The following is a 27,111-nucleotide window of genomic DNA, read 5'->3' as shown; positions in this document are numbered from 1 at the left end:
TTTCATGAAAAAGAGAAGTCTCCATTTGAAACTTCTATAGATGGAGTTCTTAGATACCGAGGCAGGCTATGTGTTCCGAATATTGCAGAATTACGCCGTCAAATTCTAGAAGGAGCTCATTATTCTCGGTGTTCTATTCACCCAGGTGCAACAAAGATGTATCATGATTTTAAGTTAATGTATTGGTGGGATGGAATGAAGAAATACATAGCAGAATTTGTAGCTCAATGTCTAAATTGTTAGCAAGTGAAAATCGAGCATCAAAAGCCAGGAGGATTATTGCAAGCAATGGAGATTCCAACTTGGAAATGGGAAGCGATCAACGTGGATTTTATCGTGGGGTTACCTCATTCCCGAAGTAAATATGACTCCATATGGGTGATTGTGGACAGACTCACGAAATCAGCTCACTTTCTTCCAGTCAAAACTACATATTCGGCAGAAGATTATGCAAGGTTATATCTTAAGGAGATTGTGCGACTTCATGGTGTCCCGGTATCCATTATTACTGACAGAGGAGCATAATTTACAGCTAAGTTCTGGAAATCTTTCCAAGAAGGTTTGGGTACTCAAGTAAAGCTTAGCACAACATTTTATCCACAAACTGATGGACAAGCCGAACGTACCATTCAGACCTTGGAAGATATGCTAAAAGCATGTGTTCTAGATTTTGGTGGTAGTTGGGATGACCACTTACCTCTTATTGAGTTTGCTTACAACAATAGCTATCATTCCAGTATTCAAATGGCCCCGTATGAAGCTCTATACGGAAGAAAGTGTAGATCCCCAATTGGGTGGTTTGAAGTCGGGGAGACACAATTAATAGGCCCAGAATTGATTCAACAAGCAGTGGAAAAGGTCAAAGCTATTCGAGATCGATTATTAACAGCCCAAAGCCGCCAAAAATCCTATGCGGACAACCGTCGGCGAGACCAAGAATTTTAAGTTGATGACTGGGTATTTCTGAAAGTATCACCAATGAAAGGTGTGATGAGATTTGGCAAGAAAGGAAAATTGAGTCCTCGGTATATTGGACCCTATAAGATTATCCGTAAGGTGGGTCAAGTAGCTTATGAATTAGACTTACCCTCAGGACTTGAAGCAGTCCATCCAGTTTTCCATGTCTCAATGCTCCGAAAATGTGTTAGAGATCCCACTAGAATTATGCCAATAGATGACATTCAAGTGACAGGAAAGTTGGCTTATGAAGAGGTACCCATTGCCATATTAGACAGGCAAGTACAGAGGCTTAGAAACAAAGAAGTGGCCTCAGTTAAGGTTTTATAGAGAAACAATAATCGAGAAGAGATGACTTGGGAAGCGGAAGAAAATATGAAGTCCAAGTACCCGCACTTGTTCCAAACCCCGGAAGAGATCCAAGATGAAATGTCAAGATTATGAGGTATGTATATTTTCTTTTTATGCTTTTGGGTCGTGTGTGGCAAAATTTTATTGCTATTGTGTCATAGCCCTATGAGGCATGTTTATTATGGGCTGTTGTGACAGGGAATAGCGCCAAGTTACGGGGGAAACTCTGGCGAAATTTCTGTAGAATTCCCGAGAACTTAACATTCGAGGATGAATGTTTTTAAAGGGGGGAAGGATGTTACACCTCGGAAAATTCCATGTCGTTGCCTAGTAAATGGACCAACGTAGTGCGAGGAGTATACGATATTCCTACAAGTAAGAAAGAGTTATAACAATCCTTAAATTGGTAATGAAGTGTTAAACAAGTGTCAAGAAGGTTCCATAAGGATTGGCGATCAAACGAACGATGAAAATCATCTCAGGGAAATGGGTTTATACGACCGATTTATACAGTCCGTATAAGGGTCCGTATAACACCCAACAGAGATGGTGTGTTTGCCTGATGGTGAACCACGACCACTTATACGGGCCGTACAATGTTATACGGACTGTATAAGTGTCCGTGGAAGTCCCGACGGGCTGAATAAGTTCCAAGTATAAGTACATGTTCCCACTTCACTAATTTCATTTCCACACTTCTCCATCTCTCTCTCAAGGCTTCTAGAGGGTTCTATACATTTCATCTTCAAGAATACAAGGGGAATCAAAGATCAACATCATAAATCCAAGTGAATCAAGTGTGAGAAGCTCACTAGGGTTCATCCAAGTCAAGAATTCTCTTGGAAGTGGAAGCTAGGGTTTCTTCAAGTGAAGTGTTTCCACCCCAAGCTCATTCCTACTCAATAAAAGGTAAGTTTTATGATCATTCCATGTTGTTTAAAGTATTGAGAGTTTGAAAGACTTGGATTGTAGAAGGAGATAGAAAATGGGTCATGAATGTGAGAATAGTGGCATTTTTTAGTTGTAGTTTGGAATGAGTCATGATTCTTGATATGTTGTGATCATAATTATGTTATAAACGATATTAAGAACATGGGATAAACTTTATATTGTGAGTAAATGAAATAGTGTACTAAGACCATGGTTATGGGTGAATTGAAGTGAAATTTGGGAAATGTGGATAATATAGGTGTATGAAGATTGTTGCTTATGATGTTGTAAATGTCATTATAGAGGTTTGGAAGTTGATATATGATATGGGGAAAGTTGTATAAACAAAGGAAATGCTGCCCAATTTTCTCTAGCTTTAGTCAAGTATGCTAAGCTATCGATTATCTAATGTTGATACGAACTCTCTTGAAGGTAGAAACGTGAGCATTGAAGGAGAACGTTCAAGCGATAGTGTAGCTAAACAAAAAGGTATGTGAGGCTAGTCCCTTCCTTTCTAAGGCATGAATCTTATGACATGATTTTCCTTTATTCTCCATGACCTTCTCACATTCCGGAAATTATGAGTCTATGTTCATGAAGAGCCTCATATGAGATAAAGATAAGAGATACGTTATGAGTATGATAATGATGATGATGAGCTTAAGTCTAAAGATTCTAAAGTTCATGATATGATGCTTCTACAAGCTAATGATCCTAATTACGATTAATTGATGTCATTCTTTGTGCTACACTCACCTTATATATGCTAATTCCTCTAAGGTGAAGCAGAATGCTTATGAAACTCCATAATGGAATCGGGGGTTCACAACCTTATGTCACCCCGATAAAGTATAGTTAACTTTGAGTTCCTATGCATGCATTATGATGAGTACATGATGATGATATTACACCATGCCTATATGGCCGGGCAGACACCGCTAAGGCGGGCAGCATATACACCATGTCTAGGTGGCATGGGCAGACACACTAGTGGACGGCATGAGATGGTTACCCCAGACGCTGGAGGCCTGGACGCGGGCTAATGATGATCACGCCGTACATATATGGTCAGGCAGCTTATATACATATATATGCATACATGATATGATGATGTTTACGAAGTAAGTCAACATGCATTATTTCTATCATGATTGACAATCAGTTACAGGTTGTTCTTCACTTGATGTCTCCCTATTTCACTGATGTATCATTATTGTTTATGCCTTACATACTCAGTACCATGCTCGTACTAACGTATTTTTCTTTGGACGCTGTGTTCATGCCCACAGGTAGACAGGGAGGTGACCCAGATTCGTAGGGGCTATCGGCAGACTTTGAGAGCACCCCATTGTTCCGGAGGTGCCATTGATTTATTATTTTGTGTATATATATGTTTTGGGCATGACGGGGTCCTGTCCCGTCCATATGTCTAATATTCTAGTAGAGACTCGTAGATACGTATGTGTGGGTAGTATGGTCTCACGATGTCCTTATTGTATGTATATCATTTTGATAGCCGAAGGGCTTATGTATATAAAGGTAAATATGTTTCAAAGTGAAAATGGTTTTCCTATGATTATAAGCGTGAGAATAATGAATGAACGCAAGGTGAGTACGATGAGTAATAGAATGAGTGGTGCTCGGTGATTTGCTCCGTGTACCCGTCATGGCCCCTAGTCGGGTCGTTACAAATTATTTTGAGATTGAGATAAATGCTGCAATTTTGACTAAAAAATAGCACACTTAAACCTAAACCCTAAATTTTGTTATAACTTAAAGCTAATGACACCAAGTCTTCAAACAAAAATGGAGTTTGAGCACTTTTCAACTACTAAAATGTGAATCCGAAGTTTTGCTTATCCTTGATGTATTGAGCCTACCTTATTAGTCGCACAAAAATAAGTAGGATTCTATATAAAATATTGAAGTTTCGGGGTCCCAAGCATGATTAATCTATGGCTAAAGTATATTAAAATGCGTAAAGAAAAAGGAGTTAACCAAAAGAGGGAAAAAAAAAAGGGACCCTTTAGCGCAGAAATGTACTGTGCTAAAGGAGTTAACGTCGCCGTTGCAGTTAACTCTTTTAGCGCAGTAAATTACGGCGTTAAAGGTAATTGTGTCGCCTTTTTTTTTTTTGTTAAAGGTAATTATGTCACATTTTTTTTTTGTTGGGTTATTTTGGTTCAAAAAGTTTTTTTTTTTAGGTCATTTTGGTTCCGGACTGTAGGTGGCAGGGGGAGCAAGCTGCAGTCAAAGTTGCAACGGGGCTTTTAATTATTGGTGACAAATAAGTTTTAAAATTGAGTTGAAGTAACTCTAGTTTTTTTAATTGAGTAGGGGTGATAATTTTTGGATTAGTAATTAGGGAGTTTTGACTCACCCCAAAGTTATATTTTTAACACTTTGACCCCAAACTTTATTTTTTACACTTTGCTCCCAAGTTATATTTTTAACACTTTAACCCCAAGCTTTATTTTTTACACTTTGCCCCCAAGTTTTATTTTTAACACTTTGACCCAACCCATATAAACCCTACGAGCCAAAAAAAACGCGCCAAAATTCTGTTTACTGCGTCGTTTCCACCATTTTTGGCTCTTCTTTTTGCTTCGTTTCTTCTTCTTCTGCTTCTTCTTCTTATTCTGCTGCTCGCTTCTTCTTCTTCTTCTTCTTCTTCTTCTTCTTCTTCTTCTTCTTCATCATCATCATCATCATCATCATCATCATCATCTTGACTGGATTTTGCTCAAGAAAGAAACAAGACCACACGATTTTGCAATTTTTTTACTGGATTTCATTCGTGTAGCACTGGGAATTACTTCACAACTCATTCCATTGTTCTGCTTTCTTCTTCTTCTTCTTCGTCCGCCATTGTTGCTCAAGAAAGAAAAAAACGTTACCACCCGATTTTGCAATTTTTGGCCGGGTTTTGTTAATTAACGGCAATTACTTTATAAGTGTTTTCCGCTCATTTGGTAAGTACAACAATGCTGTTTTTTTATTTCAATTTTTCACCTGGGTATAAATCTACTGATTTTCCAACAACTTACAGTAGCTGTTGTAGTTGTTGCAACATATAATGTGGTTGTTGCAACTTCTATAACAGATTATGAAGTTGTTGTAATTGTTAAATAAATAACTGAAACAAGCGAGTGAGTTGTTACTTAATTATTCCACTTGTTGCAACAACTCAACGATCTGTTGGAGTCAGCTTCAGTTTTTATCTGAAACAGAACCCAAAAAACTGAAGCCGCTTCCAACATTATTGACTTTCTTGCAACAAGTTGTATAATTGTTGCAACGGGTGTTCCACTTGTTGCAACAACTCCAACTATCTGAGTCGGGTTGATTTTTGCGAAACGTAGCTTAAAAAGGCGAACACCTTTGCTCTGATTATTGACTTCTTTGCAACAAGTTGTATAGTTGTTGCAACGGTGTTCCACTTGTTGCAACAACTCGACTATCTGTTGGAGTCGGCTCGGTTTTTTGTACCGGAAACGGGGCAAAAATGAAAGCAGCTGGCTCAACGGTATTATTGACTTCTTTTGCAACAAGTGTACTACTTGTTGCAACAAGTAATACACTTGTTGCAACAACTCGATAATCTGTTGGATATTTTCAACGATCCGAAACATTACCCCAAGAAAGCAAGCCGACTCCAACGGATTAGTGACTTGTTGCAACAAGTTTATTACCTGCTGCAACAAGTAGTCCACTTGTTCCAACAAGTCAATAATCATTGGAACAAGCTACTGTAACTGCTTTCATTTTGTTATAGATTGGTATGTACTCTCATGACCAATTTTTTGTTAAACAAAATATCTTCAGGTACCTCGAACACCACTAATGGAGGACTCAATAATAATAGGGGTTGATTGCCATGGTGAATGGATCGAGAAGAACAATCGATATATTTGGCGATGGAAGGGTAGTGACACGTTAGAGACGATAGCGATTTGTCCAAAGAGATGTTATGTTCAATGATTTTGTGAACCTAATCATCACCTTTGCCGAATTAACTTATGAACCAAAAGATCTTGCCATCACTTTACGCCACTGACTCTTTTGAAAATCGAGAATGTCTTGCCATTTAAGATAGCGATCGGGTTCGTTTGCGTGCTTATTTGAATGATGTAGCTAGGCCCATTTTAAGGTATACGTTGTTGGAAGCCGATAGAGAACCACAATTTATCTCAAGATCAACAAGATGTGTTAAATGATGAATTAGATGGGGTGGATATGGATATCACGGATAATGGAAGTGGGCCGACCCGATTCCTATACGAAGTAGCGAGCAATACGGTGGGATCACACACACACACACACACACTACACAATCAACACACACACACACACCATGTTCAAGATGATGAAACGAGGTTTTTATAAAGGAATGTCATTCAAGAACAAGGAAGAACTAGCCACTTGGTTGAAACTTGCTTGCTTGAAGAAAGATTTTAGAATCAAGAAGGTAATTAATTCGCGTACTGTGTATTGCTTCAGATGTGTACATCCGGAGTGCAAGTGGTGGCTGAGGGTACGTGAAGCTTTTAAGTTATTGATTTTGTATCGGAAGGAACCTACATAAAGCATCACACATGTGGTTCACGAGCACATTACGAGCCATAATCCACACGCTCTTGCGAAAGTCATTGGTGAATACTTCAAAGATAAGTTTCCTTACGGTAAAGGCCCATCTACAAAAGATATGAGTCAATCAATCCGTACGATTTGGGTTGTAAGGTAAGTTATTGGAAGGTACGGAAGGGCATGGAGATTGCAAAGGCTTTGACAAGGGGGACACGTGAGCACGGGTATGCGGTGCTTGATGCGTACCGTTATATGCTTCGTTCGCAAATCCGGAAGTAAAACGACATTGAAGGTTGATGAAAATGGGAAGTTCAAGTACTTTTTTGTAGCCTATAAGGCTTGGATGCTTGGTTTTGCGCAAATGAAAAAAGTCGCCAGAACGTCGATGGGACGTTGCCCGGGAGCAAAGTACGAAGGAGTGTTGTTGCCAACGGTCGCGCAAGATGCGGAGAATCATATTTTTCCGGTGGCATTTTGTGTAGTGGACAAGGAGTGTGATGCTTCGTACAAATATTTTTTTGAACAAATGAGAAGCCATATAGAGGATACCACGAGTTGTGCATAATTTCGATAGACATCCAAGTATAAAAAAGGCGGTTTCAATTGTCTTCCCTACATGTCATTATGGTTTTTGCATGAGGCACCTGGGAAAATCGAGAACCACCTTTCACAATGGTGCGGTCGTATCTCAATTTTATAAAGCAGCAAAAAGCGTACAATATTGATGTCTTCAATGACCATTTCAATCAAATCGAGAGATTTGGTTCTGGGGCCGCTCGAACATCTTGAACGTCTTTGGATTCCACGGATGGAGCGGGGCATTACGCCGGAAATAGGTATTTGCACATTCTGTTTCCAACAAGTAACGCATCTGCTTGTAACTAATAGGTAACTTGTTGCGGCGGATGTTGTACTTGTTTGATTTGTTTCAGTGAGCCTCGGCCACGTGTTCCAACACTAATATGTTTGTTTTGTCGGGTATAATTTTATGACGATAAACGCCGCCGAGTCGGTGAATTCAATGTTCAATGTTGAAAGAGAATTTTCCATTCTTTGCTCTATTTGATTCCATAAACGGGAGGTTTCGAGAAATTTCATGAGAGGCGTATGGAGTTCATCAACTCACCAACCATCTTTGTTCCCTTAATGGAAAAAAAAAAATCAAAATTTCTCAACTTGGGTAATAAGTTATTGGCCCATCAAATTGCCAACTACAAGTTCAGCGTCATCAGCCACGGTTCAGTTGCAACAGTCGATCTGCAAAGAAGATCTTGTACTTGTAGAGTTTTTGACCTGGACAAAATACCTTGCCCACGTACTATGGCGACTTCGAGTCCAATATGGTGAAGACTTTGGAAGGAGGATTTGTGACTACTCATCTCCATATTATAGGGTGGAGAATTACATAATTGCATACTGTGAGGAAATGAATCTCGTGCCTTCTAAAGAATCTTGGGAAGTTCCTATGGAGATTTTAGAGAGAGAAATACCTCCTCCGCATGTTGATCAGAGCAAACCGGGAAGAAGACGGACAAAGAGGAGGCGTGGAATTGGGGAATCACTTGCAACGAGGAAAAACAAATACTCCATATGCAAAACAGTTGGCCATAAAAAAACTACATGCCCAAACCGAATTGTTCCCTAGTTGTTAAATTTGCAATGTCTTGTAATAATAATTACTATTGTTTGTGTTTGTGAAATTGGATTTTATGACATTTTTAGGTTGTTTGTTAGTAAAATTGGTTTAAATGATATGTTGATCTTGCTCAAATCACCAATGTATGTTATGTGGTTTTGTAATTTAGCAGCTTTCCACCAAGTAAAAATTACACATTTGCTGGCCAATTTGTGTAACTTGTTGGGATTTTGCCAACAAATAATCAAACTTGTTGCTGACAACTAACTTAACTTGGTTTTCCAACAAGTGACATGACTTGTTACGTAAGTTCCTATAGTGTTTTGAGTTTTTACAACAAATGGAATGAGTTGTTGCGAGAGAAGTCCTTAAGTTGTTTCATCCAACAAATGGAATGAGTTGTTTCATCCAACAAGTGATATGACTTGTTCAACAGCTATATTTATCACCCAGCAATGATTATGTACTTGTTGCAAGCAGTTATGCAAGCTTCTTGCAGCATTGATTATGCAATTCTTTACCATTATGTACTTGTTGCAACATGTTATGCAAGCTACTATGATTATGCAATTCTTCATGTTATCCAATTCTTTGCTAGATTATGTAATTGCTGCAACATATCATGAAAATTCTTTGCAACAACTAGGATATAAGTCACATATGTTTAGTTATTAACGAGAGGGAACCAACGATATTTAGTGTTAAACAAAGGGATTCAATGATATTTAGTGATCAATATATTTATCTACTAACATCCTTAATGGATTAGACGGTAATTTCATTGATTTGATGGGAAATTCTATACTTCCCAAATCGAGCGATCGTTAGTGTAATTTGATGAGAACTACTTGATTCACCTATATTTAGGTGTAAACAACGAAAACCAATGATATTTATTGTTTACTAAATGTTCATAGCCAATTTGATGGTATTCTGAGTCAGGACATATGATCAACTAAGCGTATACTTCCCAAATCGAGCGATCGTTGGTGTAATTTGATGAGAACTACTTGATTCACCCATATTTAGGTGTAAACAACAAAAACCAATGATCTTTATTATTTACTAAATGTTCCTAGCCAATTTGATGGTATTCTGAGTCAGGACATATGATCAACTAAGCGTATACTTCCCAAATCGAGCGATCGTTGGTGTAATTTGATGAGAACTACTTGATTCACCCATATTTAGGTGTAAACAACAAAAACCAATGATCTTTATTATTTACTAAATGTTCCTAGCTAATTTGATGGTATTAGGTCGGGACATATGATCAACTAAGCGTATACTTCCCAAATCGAGCGATCGTTGGTGTAATTTGATGAGAACTACTTGATTCACCTATATTTAGGTGTAAACAACGAAAACCAATGATATTTATTGTTTACTAAATGTTCCTAGCCAATTTGATGGTATTCTGAGTCAGGACATATGATCAACTAAGCGTATACTTCCCAAATCGAGTGATCGTTGGTGTAATTTGATGAGAACTACTTGATTCACCCATATTTAGGTGTAAACAACGAAAACCAATGATATTTATTGTTTACTAAATATGAAGCTTTTAAACAAGTTACTCATCCGTTACAACATGATAATGCACTTGTTGCAACATATTATGAACTTGTTGCAACAACTAACACATCTGTTACATTGCAACAGATTACAAACTTGTTGCAACGGATGGTTTAGTTGTTGCAATTTCTTCAACAATTGAAAGATTTGTTACAACAATCGACTAATCATTGCAATAGATCACAAACTTGTTGCAACAGATTATCAACTTGTTGCAACTTCTAAAACGACGATTAGATTTATCGCAACAACTAACCTATATGTTGCAACAAGTTTGAACCATCGTTGCAACAAATTTACGTCTTGTTGCAACAGTAGCATATGTTTATTCGTACGATTACAAACTTGTTGCGGCGGATGGGTTGGTCGTTGCAACTTCTTCAACAACTTGATTAGATTTGTCGCAACAATCGACCCATATGTTGCAACGTCGAACCATGTCGCAGCAGTTAACAACTTGTTGCAACATTCTTACTAAATCCATTCTGACATATTAAAAACATGTTTAGGATAGATCGATTGTTGCAACTTCTTCAACATTGTTAGATTTTGTGACTTGTTTAAAACTAAAACCACCGAACATAATATATTGAACACAACTTAAATAATGAACACCTAATATATACTTAATAAAATGTCTTAGAAAAGTCCGAACACCTAATATATACTTAAATTACATAATGTCATAAAAAAAAACTCCTAATATATACTTAAATTGTTCAACAGGCCACATTTTGGCTCCAAAAAATGCAAAATCAATGAACTGTTTATCTGTTATATCCCGCATTTTATGCAATCGGATAATTCGAGACAATCGCGGGAGGACGACAAGCAAGGCCACATTTTTATTTTGATAAGCATATGAATGGCTCATGACGTATTTAGAAAGCGAAATTTCTTGAGAAAGGTCAAGGGCATAAAGGGAAATTCGTAATAAGCCCCGTAGAATTATGGAGGAAGACGAAGGGTAAATTTGGAATGCCGGGAATTAGTTTCGGAAATTATAAAACATGATCGGTAGCTAATTGGGCTCAACAAAAATCAAAGGAAATGAGGAAAAGAATAGGGGTGGCCAAAACGCATGCTTGAAAAGCACCTTAATTAATTCATGTGGTGAATTAATATAAGATGACTAAGTCATCTTATTACCTACTATTCTCTAGAAATTTCATGAAATAAGAAGAAGAGAAAAGAAGGAGAAAATCAATAGGCCTTTCGGCCAAGAGAAATTTCAAGAAAAAAATTGATAAAAATTCTTCAAAAATCATTTCCTACTAAGTAAGAGGTGCACAACAAGGTGGAGTTGTTGTTGGAATAAGAAAGGTTCAAAATCATACAAATTGCCAAGAGTTAGGCAAGTGAGAAGTTGAAGAAGAAAGGTAAATTCTAATCTTGTTTTATGTGTTATACATGGTTTATATGTGTTGTAGTATGCTAAGATGGATGAAATTCATGAAGGAGGGACATTAGTATGTGGCCGTGTATGTTCCTATATGAATAAGAATCATATTTCAATTACTTTGTTTAGTGTTTGTTGTTATTGTTGTGGATGATATGTGAAGAAAATGGAAGTTGCATGAATTTTGAGAAGTTGTAGAATGTAGTTGTGTTGTGGCCGTGAGGTATATGGTGAGTGCATGGCCGTGTATATTGTATGTATAGTAGTGTGTATGTGTTGAAGCATGAAGAAATGGTAAGCAAGCGCTAGTTAGTATTTTGGTTGTTGTGTTGATTGGTAATGGTGGCCGAATGTAATGTTGTTGTATTGGACAATCGAATTGATTTTTATGTAGTGTTTGATTGTTGTCGTCATGAATTCCATAATAAAAATGAAGTTGTAATCATTGTAGACTTTGTATCGCAATTAAAGGTTGATAACTTTGGTGAAGTATGGATAATAGGGAGATGGTGTATATTGAAGGAAATATGTGAATTGTTAGTGTGATTCTTGAGCTTGTTCATAGTTTGGCATGTTTTGAATTCCCGGATTGTGTTTGATGAGAATTTGACTAAATTGAATGTTGAGGATGGTATATTTACAAAGGAAGTCTTTCTTAGAAATTTCGGTAGCCAAGTGATTCCTTAAGATTCTAACTCTAGTATACTAATGAGAGTTTTGGTAAACATGACCAATTCGCAGACTTTTGACGAGATTGCAACGGTGAATTTGAAGTAGCAAAAGGAGTGGAAAGAGGTATTAACATCACCCTTCTTTCTATGGCATGTCTTAGGCGTACTAAGTCGAATACGAGCCTCGGGGACCAATCCTTTTCTCGGAATCTAAGATTGAAATTCGCTACTATTCATTCGGTAAATTGAACTAAAAATTGCGCAAATGGTTGGAAAAAGTTCCTAGACATCTAGAACTCACACAAATAGGACCCGATTACTCTAAGATCCTTATAAGGGACGCCATGAACTATAGAATACGTAAATTTGACACGCCGCCTCAATTGGCCCGAGGTGGGCCTCTTTGTTCCCCGGATTTTCTTCATTATTCTATTTAACGTATTGCGAAGTAGAATCTAAAGGAAACTTTTGGGTTATTATTCGACTACAAAACAATAGTTGTTTTAACTAGTTCATCGATTTCAAGACTTGTTTTTCTTCCTAAAATTTGTAAATGTTTTCTAAAATATTTATTCTTTTCCAAATCAAAGTTTACAATTTGTGACAAATCCTTATGATTAAAATGACTACTAGGATTCTATGATAGAAATGATGATGCTGGAGATGAGGAAATGTCTATGACACTACATAACATGACATGACATAATATAATATGATATATGTAAATGCACATGGGGACATGGGGGAAGGGACACTTGGGAGTTGGAAAGGAATCTATGTTTCATCGCCACCGATCGGTCGGCTTATCATCCGGACGCGGGATGCCGGACGCGCGGGATATATGGGCGAGCCGATATATTCGGTGCTATGTGGGCGAGCCGACGTCGATCGGTGCTATGCTATGCCATGATATGCTATGATACGCCATGCTATGCCATGATATACTATGATACGCTATGCTATGTCATGAAATACTATGACACGCTATGCTATGCCATGATATGCTATGACACGCCATGCTATGATATGATATGATCTCTATGATATAGTACGACATGATATTATAAGACAAGGTATGTCATATTACACTCTCTATTTTCTATGTCTATGATAAGAGATATCTTCTTAAGATAAGCACGCATAGTATCCGTTTACGAAAAGGGCCTTCCTATGTATAGGATATTTTCTTACTTCATTGTATATCCTCTGAACCTATGACACGGTGATTCTTACTTATGATTATACTTGCGTTGTTTACCTTCACGCCTTACATACTTGGTACACTATTTGTCGACGTCCCCTTCTTGTGAATGCGTTCATGCCGCGCGAGTCGGCGGAGTAGACGGAACTGGTTTCTAGGAGTTCTATCGACGGATAGCGAGGCTCCGGTTGCTCCGGAGCCACGAGTCCTTTTGGTACTACTCTTGTATATGTATTCGAACACGACGGTACTCGGCCTCCCTATGTATATGTATACTATGTTAGAGGCTCGGGGGACAGCTATGCATGGGTGTTTTGTGTTCGATTTTCCTTGCCCATTTGTATAATGTGTTGTCAAAGTTGGCTAGTCTATGTATATTATTATGTTACCAATGTATATGTCAAAAAAAAAAAAAATGGTGCGATTCATATGGCCCCCTTCGTAATAAAAGTAACATGGTTTGACAAGGGTGCTCGGTACAAGTATCGGGTACTCGTCACGGCCGAGTTGGGTCGTGACATTATCAACCCATCTTGGGGCTCCAACACCTTTTCAATGATACCTAATGCCCATCTCCATTGCATCCTCCCTGTGAGTTGTCGATTAGACTTTCGGGTTTTGTCACGGTTGTGCCGTAAAGCAAGAAGCCTCTATAAAGCAATTGACCACGAACCACGTGCCTTACTAGTGACATTGCGGGGCGATTACGCCTTTATTGAATTCACGATTCATTGAGTAACTTTGCCGAGGCAAGTGTGCGAACATTCCACTTTGTTGCAATAACTTGGGCCACAATTCCATCAAGCTCCATGAAACAAAGAAATCGGATTCTTCGTAGACGGGAACGTTGCGGTCATACACATTTACCACTCCTTGATCATGAATTCGAGAGTGACAAAATGTGTGACATTAATATTCATCCTTTGTTAAAACCCTCTTTGCACAGCCCGCGAGCGACCTCCCGGGTAGGGTCGACACCCCACAATAGTCGACCATATCATCATCCCACTTGAATTCGACAAGTCTAACCTTGAGCACGACATTTAGGCCATACTCTCTTTTGTCAATTACTGCGTACCTCTTGGACATGTTGTTGTAAAAGTTGAGGTCCGAGGATTATGTCGGTGGAATCATAGTACTCGGGGGAAATTGATTTGCCTCATACGCATTAAACGGACTTCATCTACATACTAAAGTAAAAGTAGTAAAACGATTAGTTACTTAGTGCACGAGATTCAGATTATCTACTTGTTGCAACAACTAGTTAACTTGGTGTAGCGATTCAACAAAATAAGGAAGGCTGTTGCAACGACCGATTAACAACAGATTATCTACTTGTTGCAACAACATACTAAATTAGATAGATATATACAAGTGTTGAAACTTACCCAATCCTCCCACCAAATTTCCATGCTTGTCATAGCCTTGAAGTCTGCTGCTCCAAATTCATGCATTGAGTACATGGTTCTCCCACTCTTTTTGGACTTGATTGCAGTCTCAACCTTTTTCTTTCTTTGGGCATGTACAGGCTTGAAAATATCCACCTTCTTTAGCACTTTTGGCCCAACATCAAGAAAGGAGTCTCGATTGACTTGCGGGAGTAGCAACGGGTCTTCTTGATCTAGCGTGCAAGTGACTTGGCAATTTCTTTGCCCTCCTCCAAACATGAACGGGAGTATAAGGTGAGGAAAGATTCTTTGATGGATTGATACCCTCTTGGATATCAACCTCTGCATAGAAGTGTTTGTGGCTTCTTGAGCTGTACGCGATTCCCTCCACCTTTCTAATCAAATTATCCATTTTTGTCCTTGCAAGTGGTGCACTCACAAGCACATGAGGGCACCTTAGAAGTACCGGCACCAACATCGGCAAATCTTCTACCACTCAATCCACCACCACTAAAATTACCACCAAATGGGAAAAATCACTCAATCCGGGGCTCGGAGTAAATCCACCAATATTAGCATCATCACCACTTAATTTTTTCCCCAAACTTGGCGGGACATCATCACCAAGTCCACCACCACCACCACGCAACAACAACGTCAACAGTTGAACACCACCACCAACAAGCATCGGCGCCACCAACAGCAACATCTGAAGGCCAACAACAACATGACCACCGCACCGGCTACAACATCATCAACCCCTAGTGATGATGTCACTCCTCGACAATTCCCCCTTTGAACCCATCAATATCGATGCTGATTTCTTTAGGCACAAAGGTGACAAGGCATGGCATCTCCAACTCTCTTATTGTTGGTACAAGCCATGGGTTCACAACCTGACAAGAAAGTAGATATATCATAATGGTGCTAAATCATAAAAAAAAAATCCTATTTAAAATAAATTATCAGGTTGTTGCAAAAGGTTACACATTTGTTGGACAATGTCCAACAAATAGCTAACTTGTTGCAGCAGGTATCTTATCTGTTGAAAATTTTCCAACAGATGGGTAACTGTTGCGGCGGGTTGATCATCTGTTGGATATTTTCCAACGGATGGGTAACTTGTTGCGACGAGTTACTCATCGATTGTAAAAAACTAGTTGCATGTTATAACGATTCATACGTTAGGTAACTTGTTGCAACGGGTTAATTATACTGATGGACATTGTCAACGGATAGGTAACTTTGTTGCGGCGGAGTTACTCATCTATTGTAAAAAACTAGTTTCATGTTATAACGATTCATCGTTGGGTAACTTGTTACGACGGGTTAATTATCTGTTGGACATTTTCCAATGATGGGCAACTTGTTGCGGCGGGTTACTTTCCGTTGTAAAAAACTAGTTTCATGTTATAACGATTCATCTGTTGAGTAACTTGTTACAGCTTGAGTTAATTATCTGCTTTGGACATGTTCCAACGGATGGGTAACTTGTTGCGACGGGTTACTCTTTGTTGTAAAAAATTAGTTGCATGTTATAACGATTTATCATGTTGGGTAACTTTTTGCAACGGAGTTAATTATCTGTTGGACATTTTCCAACGAGATAGGTAACTTGTTGCAACGGAATGCATGTGTTGTTGCGGCTGATTATAAAAGTTGTTGCAACACCTAGTCATCATTTGTGTTCTAATGCTTCTGACTTCCTTAGGGGGTTGAAAAGGTCAACACTCAATTTTGTGTTGTTCTGGCAAGTGAGCCATCTAAGAATTCTTGGATAGGTAACTTCCGGAGTATTCCTTGACTTGATGCACGAGGTGAGGAATGGCTTAAATGCCCGAGCCTAGAAAAAAGATGCCATCAAAAATTAAAATAGTGATTGAAATAATTAAAAAAAAAAAAAAAAAAAAAAAGGTAAAACATTGAAGAAAATTTACCATGAAAGCCAGGGGGAAGTCATATAGGTTTTGTGTCTTCCCGTTGGCTTCAAATGCTTCATCAAATATTCAACGATCAAGCTAAAGCTTTGAAAACCCCAGGCATAGTTGTTGAAGGCATCATAGTCCTCGGCAAGTTTAATCAATCAAAGCGGTATGTTGTAGTTTACGTCTCTTGCCCAAAGAATACGTACGCAAACCAAACTAAGCACGGTGCCTCCTTTGTGCTTTTTTGAGAATGTTTTGGACTCCAAATCTTGCAACAATTTCTTTTGAGTGTAGCTCTTTCCCACTAAGTTTACCAAAGAGACATCATTCTTAGCTTTGGAACCCTTTGCTTTCTTGGGCCTTGGGTGTCGGCCGCTTGGTTAATACAACGGTAGGAAGAGGCTCACAAGATAACATCTCAATCCGGTAACTATGGCAAACTCCTTCACGCCAAAACCGGCGTGCCACGATAATTGATCCAAATCTCATCCTTTCTATCACAAATAATCTTACGCTCAAAAGCTCGAAACCATTGTCATTTGAAATCGGGCCGTATCTTGAGCAAATCTAAATAGGGCCCAAAGCGACTAGCCCTAAAGAAATTCTCCAACCCCTGCCTGTGAGAATGCCACCTAAAGGTATCAAAGCCCTTGCCCGTGGTTGATCTAACCCCAAAATCACCGAGACAAATCCTTATTTCCATTCGGCGGCATCGTCACGCCGTACTTTTCAATCGAAACTCTTGACCACCTCCTCAATCGAAGGTCTATTGGGATACGTAGCAATACTAGAAGACTCGACAAGATTGGCATCCATATTATGTTTCCTTTTTCTTCTTAACTCGGCCAAGGTACGATCGTTGATTCTTCTTCTTCATTATCATTTTCGGTTCTCGATCTTCTTCACCTCCTTCATCCCGCCCGGCTCCTTCACCCCTTCATCTCCTTCACCCCTTCGTCTTCTTCACCTACTTCTTCATCTCCTTCTTCTTCATCTCCTTCCGTGACATTTTCTTCATTTTCTTCATCTCCTTTGATTTTTCATACATCTTTTCACTTTCTTCTCTAGTTTCTTCACTTTGTTCATTTTATCACTTCTTCTTCATACCCAATGAAGTTTCCTCTCTTTTACGAAGCCCCCAGGTTTCACTAACTCTTTCCTCGTTGTTGATTGACAAATAGCAGTCACAAGTTTATCTAATGGTGTTTGGACCTTAGCTCTTTTACTACTTTCTCCCTCAGTTGGTTTCTCTCCTTTTTTTTTAACTGGAGCCATTTTATCTACACACAGGAGATAGAAAAACGGCTTTTAATTGGTTAGTGCAACATTAGTAAAAGGGAAAAGGAATATGTTGCAACAAGTAATCGATTGTTGCAACAGATTAAGAAATATGTTGCAACAACTTATTACTTGTTGCGGCGAGAATCTTAATATGTTGGAAATAGAAAAAAACGATGTAGCAAATCCTTAGCAAGTTGTTTTGATTTTACAATGACTTGTTAATATCTACAACAAGCTGTGATTCTTTGCAAAAACCTCGACAATTGTTTTGATTTTATCCGGTAAATTTGTTGGATAAAATCAAAACTTTTTCCTAAACCATAGCATGACAAAGAACAACAACAACAGCAAAAACATCTAAATTTAACTACAAAACATCTACATTTCACTACAAATACACAACCATCACAAATCTGCTCACAACTTAAACAAAATACACGAATAGGTTTTTTAACCATGCAACCTCGACGGATGTTTGCCAGTTTATCAAACAAGTCTTGAATTTTCGCAACAACAACAACAACAACGGCAAAAACATTTAAATTTAACTACAAAACATCTATATTTCACTACAAACACACAACCATCACAAATCTCACTCACAACTTAAACAAAATACACCAAACCATGCAACCTCGACGGATGTTTGCAAGCATCACAAACAAGTGTTGAATTTCTTTAACATCAACATGCGTTGTTAGAAAACATCAACAAAATTGCAAGCCTTTTTTCGAAACAACAAGGAGAAGAAGAACAAAAACAACACCAAAAATCATAATTTCACAACCACAACCACTATTTACAAACTGACAAGTGCAACGAATACACGAAACTACGATAAAACAAACAACATTCAAGAAAAACCCATACTCTTCTTCATCTTCTCTAACCAAAATCATCGTTTTTCTCGATTTCAAAACCCTAACTTTTGAACCAAGTGAAAAAAAAAAAAAGGTTTACCTGAGAATGAATAGAGAAGCAACAAGAATGGAGAGAGAGAGAGAGAGAGAGCGGCGCGACAATGGAGAGAGAGGAATGAACGACAACGGTGGTGAGTCGGTTTTGCGAACGGAGAGAGAGAGACAGGACTGGAACTACTTTTTTTTTTTTTGAAATAAGATGAACAAGTAGTTGGGATCGTGGGGGGAAGTGGGTTGGATGTAGTTTTTGTATGATGTGTGTGGGTTGGAAGAAGTTTTTGTATAATGTGTATGGGTTTTTGTGTATTTTGTAAAAGATTATAAGTTTTAAAATTATAATTGATCGATTTTAGTTAATCGCATTTTTAAGGAAAATGGAGTAAAACATCACCATTTCTAATTATCAGACTTTTTTGTCACCGTAACTTAAATCTTCCAAGTTGCAACGTGGGAGAAATTCATCTAAACCCCTAAATGCATATCTCCATCAAAACCGACGCCATCCTTGTAGAAACCCTAAGGCAGGGATTTTCTCACTGCAATTCACCTTAAATCCTAGCTAAATTTCACTTTGATAGTCACCTTTGTCGTAAATATGGATGATTCTGATGATGAAACTGGGTACCCTTCAAGACCCTACACTTCTTCTCTTCGACCAACTCGCCCAATTCGAAACCCTACTTCTTTTTCTTATCCAAGATATCCCTATAACAATCAATTTCAATATTACAACGATGATGATGAATCCGATGAAGATGAAGAAGAAGAAGAAGAAGAAGAAGAAGAAGAAGAAGAAGAAAACCAAGAAGAATTTAGCAGTGGAGAAACAAATGGCTATGATAATAATAATACTACTTCTTTTCACAACAAAAAGAAGAGAAAGCTTGAAACTTTAGTCTCAAATTACGAATTTGCCCCTCGTCATGGTATGTGGAGTGAAGAAGAGAGTTATGTGTTGTTAGAAGTGTGGGGTGAGAGGTATTTGGAGTTGGGTCGAAGGAGTTTACGTGCTGAAGATTGGAGTGAAGTTGCTGAGAAAGTAACTGAAATGATTGGTGTTGATAAGACTGAAATTGAATGTAGGAATCAATTAGATGTGTTGAAAAAGAAGTACAAGAAGGAGATAACGAAAATGGAGAAAAATGGAGTTGGGGGGTTTTATAGTAAGTGGCCATTTTTCAAGAAAATGGATATGTTGATGAATTTGAGGATGAAAGGGCATTGTGGATTGGGTTGTGGGCTCGATTCGGGTGAGTATGTGTTTATGGACCCGCGAATGTATTTGGATAAGTCGAACGTGTTGGATGAGATGAGGGATAGTCCAGCAGGATCGGATGCTGAGGATAATGATGAGGATGAGGAAGAGGAGGAGGGTTCGGGTGGTGATGACGAATCGGCTAAGTTGTTAGCGGATTCGATTCAAAGGTTTGGGCTGATATATGAGAAGATTGAGAATAGTAAGAGGAAACAGATGATGGAGTTGGAGAAAATGAGAAGGGATTTCCAGAGGGACTTGGAGTTGCAGAAAAAGCAGATTGTTGACAGGGCGCAGGCCGAAATTGCTAAAATAAGGGACGACGATGAAAATGATGACGATCAAGATGAGGATGAGACTGACAACATTTCGCTTAGGGGCTGATGCGCAGGTACGTCGAAATAGAGATTATTCAGCTGGCCTACTTTAATATGGTTCCTTTTTATGTATGTAAATGTCATCAGATTATAGTAGTAGCATATTATGGAAACAGCCTCTTGCAGAAATGGGGATGCATAGCAGGAACTTAGTGCACCAGGCTGCCCTTTTTATATTATGAAAATTGTGGTGTCACTTTTGCATGAACCTTTGCAGAAAGTAATCAATTATGACACTGATCTGATCCGATTTTTTTTTCCTTGATTTGATTTGGAAGTGGGGATGGTTTCTTTATAAGTCAAACTATCAAAGTAATATTGCTCTAATGCATGAAGCTAGCGTATACAACTAGAGAGTACATTTGACATGTAAACAAGTTCAACTAACTGTTAACCTAAAACGCAAAATCATACTCTAACTAGACATACAGTATAAAAAGGGGTACACCTCAAAAAACTACTTTCACTCATGTAAACTTCCCCAATTATTCCAATATGTTACATCCAATCGATACTGGAGAATCCTATTCTTCTAACAAATTCTGGTTGTGTTTAAGCGATGTACTCAGTCTTCCAACTCTCTTGCCTTTCCCCTATCTGTTCCTTCTTTCCTTTCTCTCCGCGGCATGGCCTCTCCTAGATTTTGTTATATCTTATAGCCTAATTCTCCTCTATTTTGCTGAATATCTTTTATGCTTTACGTATCTTCGCTCTCTTCTTCCTATTATGGAAATTCACGTTTCTCCCATTACAGCTTATTGAACATATCAATCTCTTTAATTCCAATATATTCTTCTTTATGATGAGATTTTGTAGCAGTTGGGAGGGTTTTATCATCCTCCCCTTCCCTTCTCCCCCTATAGTTCTTTTCTATTTTGACAATTAGGGTTAAGGCCTCGTCCTCATGCGCTTAAACTGAAATGCCTAAAAACTAAGGAAGTTGCCGAGTTCCCGTTTATCACATACCAAATTGTCATATGCTTGTCAGAATCCCCTCATATTTGCTTGCACTTTCTCCATATTTGAAGTGTGACTTCTTGGTCCTCTAGGTATGGTAGATTCCTATCACTGCCTTTGCGTAAGCAGGCTAACAGAATTTTTAGCAAAAATCCACAAGATGGACTTGTGGTAATCTGCTTATTCAGCCTTTGTCCTCGCTACCAAAAGAAGGTTAAAAATGTCCACTAACTAGGCAAAGTCAGAAATCTAAATCATTGACATCTTTTGTTATCATTCTACTCATATTATGCTGAACAGATTTGTATTTTCAGTCAGCTCACTTAATGTTGATAACAGAAAATGATAATTTTTCTCAAAAAAATTTATATTCCTGCCCTTTTGTTTTTTGGTCAGGTCCATGAGAAGAATATAAAGAACTTCCTGCCCTGTGTCTTAGTACCCTGGTGTGAAACCTATATAGAAAATAACATGTGCCAGCAATGTGATTACACAAAGTTAATGATGTGGTAAAAGGTAGTGAGAGTAAATGTGTTACTTTAGTGCTAGAATCAATTGCAAGCATGCGAGCGAGCAAAACAGAATTTTACTTGGTCTAGAAGCTAGTAAAATATCCTTTTGCTTAATCAGTGAGGTTAAGTATGATTGTACTTCCCTAGGGTAGACCAGGGGATCATAATAGTCTTACCTAGGTATAGGCAAAGGGAAAATCTAGTAATCAATTGTGGGGGAAGTTTAGTGCTGGCCGTGGAAGATGGGGCTAGTTATTGAAGTGTTTTGGTAAGAATAATCCATTTAGTCATGTTTCATTGTCCTAGAATTTGGATGAAAATAGATGAAACAAGTAACTGATCTCGCCTTAATGATTGGGATGAGATTTTTTTTTTTTTTTTTTTTGATTGGGATGAGATTATTACCGTTAAAGTTGGATGAAAAAGCACAAGTTTGATATAGATCCCAGTGCACACAATGCTTTGCTGGTGTCTGATGAAGACGCTTGCTGTAATAAATAATTATTCTAGACATTTGCTCTTTTTTGCCGTGTTTAATAAGGGTTCATTTGTACATCATCCTTTTAGGGTGTGATTGTGGCTCTAGGATGATCCTGACGCTAGGATGGTCTTTTAGTGATCATTTTTTTCATTTTTACAGAAGGTCTCATGCTCTAACAAACTTTTTATACACATGCATGTGTGTGTATACATGTATATGCTGTGCAATTGCAAATCTCTAGGATACTCAGGGTATTGTGTTTGCAGGGGTGGATAATTCTAAACAGCTCAGGAGCTGTCTTGTACAGCTCTAAAAGAACAACACAATTAGGAAGCTTTTGATTTGAGCTAGTCTCGAACTCCCAATGTACCCAAAGCCCAGCCATAAACCAAATTCATCTTGATTTAAGCTCATTTTTTTAAATAAGGTTGAATTTCTTTATCAAACTTAAAAGTGCAACCCAGTGCGCCAAGACCCCGCTAGACGCGGGGTCCGGGAGGTCCAGGGAAAGGCGGACCACATTGGATCTATTATATGCAATGTTATCAAAAGCGCAAAAAGGTTGTAAGGTCCGTTGGGGCTTTAAGCAAAGCGCAAATTAAGTGTGGGTTTTAATGCAAAAAGGCGCAAATGGAGAAAAATACAGATATATGTGTTTAGTCCAAGACTAATAATTATAAGCATGAATAACAAATATACGGATGAAGAAATTGGAAAAAAATAGCAATAAAGTGAAATATTAATTATTTAGTGTTGCCTCTTCGAGAAATGCTCATTGGCAAGGAAAAGTATGTCTTAGAGCCTTGATGACGACATTGAAGTGCACATTAAGTGAGGCGGAGTGCTCAACATGTTTTTAGCCTCGCTTCAGGGCTTAAGCGCACTTTAAGCTCCCTTTGACAACACGGATTATACGCAACTTTAGCTTGCATGTTTGCAAGAGGTTTCCATGGATTGAACATGTGATATCTTTGGTCACATGATGGCTCTTACCGTTGTGCCAAGGCTATCCTGCTTTGATCAAGCTTAAGTTAGACTACAACAACAACAACATACACAGTGAAATCCCACAATGTGGGGTCTAGGGAGGGTAAGTGTACGCAGACCCTTACCTCTACCTCGGAATGTAGAGAGGCTGTTTCCGAAAGACCCTCGGCTCAAGAGAAAGTTTGACAGAAATACGGACAAGTAGATCAAAGCAGTATTAAATGAAAATATCGAGAGCGAAAAAGTCATGATAAAGTAGCCTGGAAAAAAAGAAGCAGTAGCTACCACAGATAAATATGTAAAAGGCAGTAACTACAGTCAATATACAAATGAATACACTACTCGCAGTGCAAGAAATAACAACATGTACCAAAAGTCGAAGGGCAAGAAACTATACAAGTAATACTACGCCTACTACTATGGACCTACTAAGTAGGGCAACGCACGACTACCTACTACCCTTCTACCCTAACCATGTCCTCCATAGCCTCCTATCTAAGGTCATGTCCTCGATGGTCGGACCTTCACCATGTCTGTCCTTAATCTCCCCTCTTCCTCGGCATGCCTCTACCTCTCCTGAAACCATTCATAGCCAACATCTCATACCTCCGCACTGGGGCATCCATGCATCTCCTCTGCACATGACCAAACCATCTCAGCCTCGTTACCCGCATCTTATCATTCACCGAGGCCACTCCCACTTTGTCCCCTATATCTTCATTTCTAATCCTATCTCTCCTAGTATGCCCGCACATTCATCGCAACATCCTCATTTCCGCAATTTTAAGCTCTTGAACTTTAAGTTAGACTATAAAAATCTATTAACTTGTTTGAAGGAAAATATGAGTGTATATAGAGTGAAAAGAGATGCATTTCCCTATTGGCTTTTTATTGTAAGAACTTGATATGTAATTGAGCTAGACAGCCTACTAGACTTCTTCAATTCCTCAAATGTACATTAAGGGATTTTAGTTTTTACTTTTTGTAATGCACACTCCAGCATTCACTTGATGGTGGATGTAATTAGGGGTGTACAAAGAAAACTGACAAATCGCACCAAACCGACAATCCGAATCAAACCGAGAAAAAAAGCCGACTAGTGGTTTGGTTTGACTTGGTTTGGTATTAGGAAAAAAAAAAAAAACCAACCATAATCGGTTTGGTTTGGTTTCAACTAAAAAAAGTCAAACCGAATCAAACCAACCCGACATTACATGTATACAAATTTTTAATATATTTATACATAAAAGATTTACTTATAATGTAATTTATAAATATTTCTTAAGTTTTTTCATAGTTTTTGTCTTTTAACATATTATTTCACGCTTGGAATTAGAATTTTGAATGTTCTAATAAGTTTTATAACTCATAGATGTTAGTAACTCAAATAAAGTCCAAATCAAAACCAAATCAATACTAATGCGTATAACATAAATAATTCAATCCTAACACTAAGAATGACAATAATGTTGAATATCTATTCTTTTAGTTTTGCATTGTTAATTTAGACAATAAAAATACATAACTTATTTTTTTTTTCCTCTGTCGTGTAATTAATACTTATTAGTCGTACTTATTTTAGTATGACTTAGTATTTTTAGATGATGATCATTTTCATTATGCCTTATTAATTAGCAATATTTATTTTATGCTATTTCATTATTTTTTTGTTAAATATTTTATTAAAATGTCATAACTCATTTTCACTTTTTTTTTTTTTTTAAATTTTTTTTTCTTAAGAAACACCTTAATTATATAGTTGTATCTTACTAGGACTAAAGAAATATTTGACATAAAAGTTATATTTTGTATGAAGATTTTTCGGGGAAAAAAAAAACGAGAAAACCGAAAAACTCGAAGTCGAAAAACCCGACTTTTATTGGTTTGGTTTGGTTTATTGATTTAAAAACCCGACGTAATTGGTTTGGTTTGGTATTTGAAAAACCCGAACCAACCCGGTCCATGTACACCCGTAGATGCAATGAAATACGCACACACATAGACATATATTATATAGTCATATATTTATAGATATATATAGTCAGATATCAGTTATAAACTTGACTACATGAGAGCAAAAGTTAAATTGCACTTTGCCTAGCATAGTGAATTGACCAGTTAATTAATGAGGTTGAGAGAGAATTTTTACTTTTCTAGGGAAGGTCATGGATCATTATAGCTCGACTTATTTGGGGGTAGTTCCATCCCTATCATTGAGTGCTCAAGCTGGGAGTTTGAGCTAGTTAGTGGAATTGGCTTGAATATTCCATCAAGACATGTTTCATTGTTGTGACTGTCCTACGAAAAAAAGATCAAACAAGTATAGCTTATCCCATCTCAAGATAGGGATAACTTTTTAAAATGGGGCAGAAAGGAGAAATTGGATGCTATAATCCTAATCTAGGAGCTTAGGCACAAAATGGGAGAAGTAGAAATGACTTCTCAGGTAAGGGGGAACAAGAAAATGAAAGAAAGATGTCAAAATTTTACATGTTCTGATTTATATTGTGATAATCACTTGGCCTGATAATATACAGTGAAGACTTGGGTGCACACTGTGCTTTGTGGGTTTCTAAGTAAAGCGCTTGCTTGCATTGTTATTCTAGACATTTTGTCCTGTTAGCGGGTTTGTTTTGTGTATCAAGCTTTCAGGATGTAATTCGACTCTAGGTTTGTTCTTTCATTTTGTCGTTTTTACAAGAGGGTCTAATTCTTAAGAATATAGTTCGGGGAGGTGAATGCATGCTGAATGAATGTAAGCTGTCTCATCGGCTCTGAAATAAATTCATACATAAAGGAAAGTCTGTTTGAGTTGGTCCTGATGCGACAAAAACCAGAAAGTTAAATGAAAGCTTCGAACAATAATCTTGGATTTGTAGTTCATTCCTTAAAATAGAAATATTTGAGGTATAGATATTATACGCAAAAAGTCATTTCTCGGTACGTGGTCTTGATGTTTGTAATTCTTGTGTCCAGATTAGTGCTTTCTACGGTTGGTAATGTCTGCCTTAATGGATAGGCAGTTTTCTTTTTAATTGTACTTCCACTGGAATTGGACATCTACATTAATGTAATTGGTTGCTTCCTATTGAGTGTGCTCCCAGACGATGTTTCTCATGAATAATTTGTTATTTGTTTAGCTTTTTGCAGGATAAAAGATTATAAATTAGAGCTAAATCACTGAAGATTTTGTGAGGAACATTCCCGTTTGAAGCATAGGGAGAAGCGATTTCAAGTTATTCTGCAAATATTTGGATTTTGCTTTGTACTAAGCATGTGGAAAATGTGCCCAATTTTTCCTATCATGTTGAGATTATGGGGTTAATTCAAGTGTTTTACCGGACGGATAATGTAATAAATTTGCTTTTACTATTAGCATATTCCAAGTTACTGCATCGTGTTATATTCAACTTTAAATTCAATTAGGAATTTAGTACCATACATTATTTTACTGAAATGACTATAACTACATTTAAATTGGCCAAGCCAAATTAGCTTCATCAGAACCATAAGTTGAATTAAAATATGTCAACTAGATTATGTTTAGAACTAAAGAACGACGATTAGATGCAGACGAGTTACTGAAATCCGTATATGCAGTCTAATGCTCTTACATGAATTGCAGATATGATGTCTTGGATTTTGTGTTTTCTTTTAAGAACGGGACTTTTACCTAAAGATGTAAATTAAGGAGCCGTTTGGACATGATTTGAAATCATGA

At 37.8% G+C, this 27,111-nt stretch overlaps 1 protein-coding gene across 2 annotated transcripts; it reads left to right on the top strand.

The window, feature by feature from the left end:
- The first annotated feature begins 19,261 nt into the window (after positions 1-19,261).
- LOC132068839 (trihelix transcription factor ENAP2) lies at positions 19,262-26,780 on the top strand. Of its 2 annotated transcripts, none has more exons than XM_059462580.1 (2): positions 19,262-20,467; positions 26,541-26,780. In XM_059462580.1, the coding sequence occupies exon 1, from the start codon at positions 19,417-19,419 to the stop codon at positions 20,458-20,460; it is 1,044 nt and encodes a 347-aa protein (XP_059318563.1). In that variant the 5' UTR covers positions 19,262-19,416; the 3' UTR covers positions 20,461-20,467; positions 26,541-26,780. The 2 variants fall into 2 exon arrangements, with proteins under 2 accessions (XP_059318563.1, XP_059318562.1); XM_059462579.1 differs by having other exon boundaries at positions 26,531-26,780.
- Positions 26,781-27,111: the final 331 nt, after the last annotated feature.

The sequence above is a fragment of the Lycium ferocissimum genome, chromosome 8, assembly GCF_029784015.1.
Source record: "Lycium ferocissimum isolate CSIRO_LF1 chromosome 8, AGI_CSIRO_Lferr_CH_V1, whole genome shotgun sequence".
Lineage (NCBI taxonomy): Eukaryota > Viridiplantae > Streptophyta > Magnoliopsida > Solanales > Solanaceae > Lycium > Lycium ferocissimum.
This window is presented reverse-complemented; position numbering and strand designations above follow the sequence as displayed.